The sequence below is a fragment of the Amphiura filiformis genome, chromosome 7 (genome assembly GCF_039555335.1).
Source record: "Amphiura filiformis chromosome 7, Afil_fr2py, whole genome shotgun sequence".
NCBI lineage: Eukaryota > Metazoa > Echinodermata > Ophiuroidea > Amphilepidida > Amphiuridae > Amphiura > Amphiura filiformis.
This window is the reverse complement of record NC_092634.1, coordinates 14,088,315-14,095,213: the sequence shown is the minus strand read 5'-3', so window position 1 is coordinate 14,095,213 and position 6,899 is coordinate 14,088,315. Positions and strand designations below refer to the sequence as shown.

Genomic DNA, 6,899 nt, shown 5'->3' with positions numbered 1-6,899 from the left:
GAAAATTCACAGGTTACAAAGCAATAATCTTGAACAAAATTATAACTAAATAGTAAGGTACAAAAAAAGTACTATTAACCAAAAAACACAACATTATAAAAGGTGACCGAAATATTCACATGTCACATAGCATTAAAAAAGGCAAGTTAACACAGTATCAGCAGTAAAATAATATTCTCTTCAAAGACAACAGATTAAAAAGGCATACACATGAGCCATGCAAGTTCAAAAACGGAACATCAGTTGAAGTGCTGGTTAATAAAAAGTCTTCAGTGATTTTTTGAAATGGTTGATGGATTGGATGCTCCTAATTGCTTCCGGAAGCTCGTTCCATAATGATGGGCAGTTGAGGCGAAAGATCGCGAGCCATATGGAATAGAGCAGCTGGTATTTCGAGTAGTGTGAGATATGAAGAACGTAGGTTACGCTTCGGTTTGTGTCGTGAGATTAGTTCGCTTAAGTAAGTGGGAGCCATGTTGTGAAAACATTTGAAAGTCAAAAGGAGAGTTTTGTATTTGATCCGCTGACGGACGGGGAGCCAGTGTAGTTTGTAGAGGATTGGGGTTATGTGTTCGTTGCGCTTTACAAGACAGACAAGCCTAGCCGTGGCATTCTGTAGGCGTTGGAGACGTTGAATCAGTTTCTCAGGCAGTCCCAAGAGAAGGCTATTGCAGCAGTCAATTCTGGATGTAATGAAGGCATGCGCGAGCTTTTCCGTTGCTGCTTCATCCAGAAACTTCCTTATCTGTCCAATGCGGCGAATACATGCCCTTCTTCATTCTAATTTCGCTTTAACTCTCCCAGCTGTATGTACAGGTGGCAATTCCATCAGCCCACCTGTCCATAATCGCCTATCTGCTTGCAACTCAACCCCACCTCCTAGTTGGTACCAGGCGGATAACTCGGGCTTTGCGGCCAGAGGAAACAGACGGAGCTCTGGGTATGGGAAGGAAAACCCTAGTTCAAACCAACAAGGGTCCCCCTTGTTTATGTGTGTAAGGACACACTGATATCAGCTTGTTTATAACTACCACAGTCCCCAAAGGGGGAGCAGCCTATATCTGGATTCCCCTTAACCAAGTTGTATTTTTCAAGTACATCATCCAGGCATAGGTTAATGCGACGGGCTAGTGTCCCATCCAGTGTAAAAAGCCTTTTCACTACGAAACCTGACAAAAGAGAAACTACCAAAACTTGTACCGAAAAACCACCTCAGACTAAACCAGTCCAGTGGTGAAAGCCCTTCCAGGGAAGCCATTAACTTGATGAGAGGGAGGAAGACTAGGTACAACCCAAAAGAAACAACTTCAATGAACATCACAAAAACAAACTCAAGATAGGAAACTGGAACGTTCAGGGCCTCAACACCCCGAGAAAGATCGATGTGCTGATTGATGAATGTGATAGACATAAGTTGGACTTGGTTGCCTTAACAGAACTGCACTGGCCTGGCCAAGGAAGAAGCCGACACGGAAATTGGGAAATCATACACTCCGGTCCAGACACCAGCAGAAGAGAGAAAACCATCGGTCTTTTGTTATCCCATACAGCTGCAAAATCCCTGCTGCCATATGAATGCATTTCTGATAGGCTGCTCATAGAAAGATTCAACTGCAAGCATGTGAAACTTACCATAGTAGTATGCTATGCTCCTACCAAAAGTGAAACTCGTCCTGGTGATGTTGCAAATAAGGATGCCTTCTACAACCAACTGGATGATGTGTTATCCAATATCCCTAAACATGACATTTGTAGTTGTCGACATGAATGCCCAACTAGGAGATGATGTGAGCACATGGAAACCTGCACTTGGCTGCCATGCTGTATGGGCCCTTAATGACAATGGCATCAGACTTCTAACTTTCTGCCTCGCACATGACCTTGTTGTCGGCTCTTCACTTTTCCCCCACAAGAACATCCAAAAGCTGACATGGAACTCTCCAGATGGTAAAACAGTGAACCAGATTGACCACACCTTGGTTAATAGAAAATGGAGAAACTCACTAAAAGATGTTAGAGTGTACAGAGTGGTGGATGTTGGCAGCAACCACAATCTTGCAATTATCTCTAGCAGTCCTAAAACAACAGAAGAAGCAGCTGAAGTTCAACTCCTTAAATCTGTTGAACAGAGACATACTTGCAAGCTTTAATGCTACCATCGGCGGCAAATTCAACATCCTTGCTGAATTGGACGACGCCTCTGACATTAATGAAGAGTGGGCCAATTTTACTGATACTGTGACTGCAGCTGCAAGAGAACATCTTGGATACCGTAGAGGCTAGAGGGAAACAGGAAGAGTGGATATCCCCAGAATCTAGGGAACTGATATCAAAGAGAAACAGGGCCAAGCCATCTCTTGGCAGTGACTATTGTGAGCTCAATAGGCAAACAAGAGCCTCAGGAATGACAAGAAATCCTGGTACAGTAAGATTGCTGATGACCTTGAGTGTGCTGCCAGAAGTAACAACATGAGAGAGGTATACCATAAGAAGAACATTTTAATTGGAAAATCCTCCAGGAAAGCATCACAAATAAGAGATGTCAATGGCAACATCGTCAAGGATGAAGCTGCACGACTTCAGAGATGGTCTGCTCAATGCTAAAGATCCTGAAGAAACCATAGATTTCACTGTCTGCATCCATGCAGAAGAACTAACCATCAATATGGAGCCACCAGATAGGGAGGTCTTCTAAAATGCAACAAAGCTCCAGAAGTAGACAACATCACTCCCGAAATTCGAAAGGATGGCAGAGATGCCATCAGAGAATGGTTGCTCCGTATATGCCAACATGTATGGAAGAATGAGGTTACACCAGCAGAGTGAGGTAAAGGCAGAATATTACCCTTGCCAAAGAAGGGAGACCTTACCTATTGCAATAACAATCGAGGCATCACCCTTATTGACATCGCCGGGAAAGTCTTCTCCACCATTCTGCTCCAGAGAGTTAAGGATGAATTGGACCTGAGAATGAGAGACAACCAGGCAGGCTTCAGAAAAGGCCGTTCTTGTCAAGACCAAATCTTCAGCCTAAACCAGATCATTGAGAAGTGCCTGGACCAACAGCTACCATGCATCATCAATTTCATCGACTTCAAGGCTGCTTTCGACTCAGTGCACAGACCCTCCTTTGGGAAATCCTCCGCATCTCGTAATCCCTTCCAAGATAATCAACATCATTAGGAATTCATATCGGGACACAACCTGTGCAGTAAAAGCAGAAGGTTCCCTTTCCAGCTGGTTCAAGATCATCACTGGAGTGCGACAGGGTGATATCTGGTCTCCATTACTCTTTGGCTTAGCCATTGACTTCATCCTGAAGAGGGCAGTTGATGAAAACAACAGAGGATTAATCCTGATGCCAAGGAGGAGCTCAAGATACCCTGAAGAAAAGTTGGCCGACCAGGCCAGGATTATGCTGATGATATAGCTCTCTTTGAAGAGACTGATACCAAGATGGCGGAGACAACTGAAGCCATCCATGTTACTGCCAGCAAATTAGGACTTCAGATGAGCTAGAAGAGAGATCATGTCCATCGGCCGATCCAGTGTTACAAAACCAGCTGTCCCTCTAGGCAACGAAGGTCTCATTAAAGTAGCGTTGACCACTTCAAGTATCTTGGTGCCTACTGCAGTGCTGATGGGTCTAATACCAAAGAGCTTAACAACAGAATTGGCAGAGCCACAGGAGCCTTCAGAGAGCTGGACAAAGTGTGGAAGGATCGTAACATCAACCTGGAGACCAAGCTGAAGTTCTACAATGCTTGTGTACTTTCCACACTCCTCTATGCTGCTGAGTGCTGGACACTCACAGAGAGGGATGAGGCTAGACTGGATGCTTTTGACATGCAGTGTCAACACAAAATCCTTCGAGTGATATGGTCACAACATATACCTAATAGCCATATAAGATCTAAGACCAAACAGCCCCAACTCACATCAGTCATCTGGAAACGCCGCCTACAGTGGTTTGGATATCTGCAGCGAATGGATAAAGATCGCATCCCCAAGAGGCTCTACCTTTGAAAGCCAACCCATGTGAGATGTAAACCTAGTCGTCCAAAGACATCGTGGAGAGACGTCATCCACAGAGACATCTCGAGGCTGGACCTGGGATGGACTGTAGAGGAGGCTGAGGTTGCAGCTATGGATCGTAGGACTTGGAAGCATCTCTTGAGCCAGGCAGCCGGTGCAGAAATGCATGACGCTGACTGGTAGATAGGTAGGTATAAACATGCAGATAGTGATGCCCACTGACAGGGCTCCAGGGAGCCAGTCAGTGTGCCTCACATGATGCAAGAGCCAGAAATGATCTAAGTATAATTCCATGCAAATCAAAAACACATTTGATATTAAGCATATAATTGTGATGAAAATAACAGACAGACTACATGTCATGGCACACGTACTGGAAATACATCTTTAGCAGCTGCTGATGAGATGTTCCCATATGGTGTATACAGACGTTTTCACTGGTTCCAACAAGTATGAAGTACCATACCTTAGCAAAAGTGTGTGCTTATATTTAGTTAGTAGGTCAAGTCAGGAGCAGGATCTTTAACATAATTCGCTTCCAAACTGGCAGCTCTTGTGACACTGGTGAAATGGAATGCCATTATATACCAGAGAAGTCCTTCTCGCTGCAGCGTTTGAACCTGCTGAAGTTTATAAAGCTTGCATTCTGTTAAGCCAAATAACATTCCAATACAACAGTCTAAACATGATGAAATGAATGCATAGACCCCATGGGAATGCACTCACTAAAAATGGGTGATGGGTATGTGCAGGCACAACCACATTGACCCCCATTTTCAACTCCCTCTCACCCAGTGACCCCATTTTTTGTTTTCTTGTCACCAAAACACCCACTTTTTTCACGAACTTTGTCAAAATTTCTGATAATCTCTCACTGAATGACCCAGTTTTTTCATTATTTTTCTTTAAATTTGTCACAAAATTTCTAATTTTGTATCAACTTTTATATTTTGACCCAAAATTTTCCAGTCTCACAGAAAGATTCCCCTTTTTTGTCAATTTCCCAGTCTCACTAGCAAGTCAAATGTCAAATGAATTCTTAAAATGTTAAAGTTATGATGGCAAATAATTATTTTCGAAAGAAACAGCCAAGATGTGGCAAAGCTTCCATGCAGTTTTCATTCACTGACTTAGACATGCTTTAAGTCCTTAGGCATCCTAAGTCAGTGAATGAAAACTTGCTTTATCCTAAGTATTTACTTGCTCTGAACTGATCTGGATTGCCTTAACTGGAGATGAACTCTTTAGGAATCTCTGTCTTCCTACCATATAAGTTTCAGGATGATTTAACCTTTAAGCACACACTGTTCGAGTTGTGAAATGGTGGCAGTTCTTTCAGAAGGATTGAAGACCATGTATAATTGAGTCTTTTAAACATCACATTGGCTAACTTTTTGTCACAGGAATCTTCCACAGTATGGTCATTAAGATGTTGCTTAGAACATTTCAAACAAGCATCCAAAATTATTGTTTTGTTTGGCTTCAACCTCTGAATCACACTATACAAATGGTACTTGGCAAATAAGCACATGCAATAATTTACCAGATTCCTCTTTCTGACCAGGGGAACCACTGTAATTAAGGTAATCATAGCAAGCACTGCTCTGTTGAATACCTAGTATTCTGCACCTTTCAACACAGTTGCCCATAAGACAAATCTTATGTTCTTTGGAACACCTCATCAGACTAATGATATTACCAATGATTATCAAATATATCTTGATGGATGTAAGTTGACACGTGTATATGATGCAAAATTTCTTGGTATTACTCTAGATCATAACCTCACACGGAGGTCGCATATAAATAGTATTTGTAAAACATGCTGTAAGAATATTGGTGTACTAAACAAACTCAAACATTTCTTACCAAAACCCAACATGTACCAGTTGTTCTGTACCCTTATCTTACCATTCTTAACTTACGGTATAATATTGTGGGGCAATGCCAATAAAAATATTTTGGATAGAATTGTAAAGCTTCAAAAAAGAGCTGTAAGGGTCATCTCTAACAGCTCCTATTTGTGTCATACAAAGCCATTGTTTGAAAAATTTAATATTCTTGATGTGTATCAACTTTATAATAAGGAATTGGGTCTATTTATGTACAAATACCACATGTGTCTATTACCAAGATATTTTGATAATACTTTCATCAATATGAAGTCTACCCACAATTATGATACAAGAGGTAAAAATGATTATCGGGCCGAGGTCCATCGACTTAATAATGTTTTGTCACTTGGCCCTAGGCTGTGGAATAGCTTACCAAAGGAAGTCAAAGAAGCAAATTGCATCTCCAAATTCAAAACTGGTATTATTAGAATCGTTAAAGGTGATCACTAACTCTTGATTATCGCATTCATGTAATAATTCTGTTTTTACTCTATTGTACAAGTTACTGAAGTTGCTACATATAAACACTTTTAAAAAAAAAAAGTGCATTAATTTGCCTGGTTAATGTATATAAGTGATATTCAAGATGGGTTCCGTGCTGTCTCTTTTTTTTTTTTTTTTATACTGATTTTTTTTCTTTCTTGTGTAAATATCTAAACTTATATATTATTTAATGTAAAGGTGATGCATTGTCTTTCAGGCCTTTGGCTTTGTAATGCATCTACCTCATCACATCATTATTTTCAACACTGTTTATATCTGTTATGCTGATTATGTATGTATTGATGATGATGAAAAATAAATGAATGAATGAATATTGGTGATAGAATGAGAGATGACCTGATTGTGTGACCTATGCGGTACACTTGTTCATGTTGCACATAATGTTGCTGTATGATAAATGATTTTAGCAGCATCATGTGCGGCACAGGTCCTGCAAATGACCAACCAGGTGTATGCTTTGTTTTG

At 41.1% G+C, this 6,899-nt stretch overlaps 1 protein-coding gene across 1 annotated transcript; it reads left to right on the top strand.

The window, feature by feature from the left end:
* Positions 1-2,539: 2,539 nt before the first annotated feature.
* LOC140157659 (uncharacterized) lies at positions 2,540-4,026 on the top strand. Its single transcript, XM_072180900.1, has 3 exons — positions 2,540-2,686; positions 3,167-3,393; positions 3,636-4,026. The coding sequence occupies exons 1-3, from the start codon at positions 2,540-2,542 to the stop codon at positions 4,024-4,026; spliced, it is 765 nt and encodes a 254-aa protein (XP_072037001.1).
* The last annotated feature ends 2,873 nt before the right edge of the window (positions 4,027-6,899 follow it).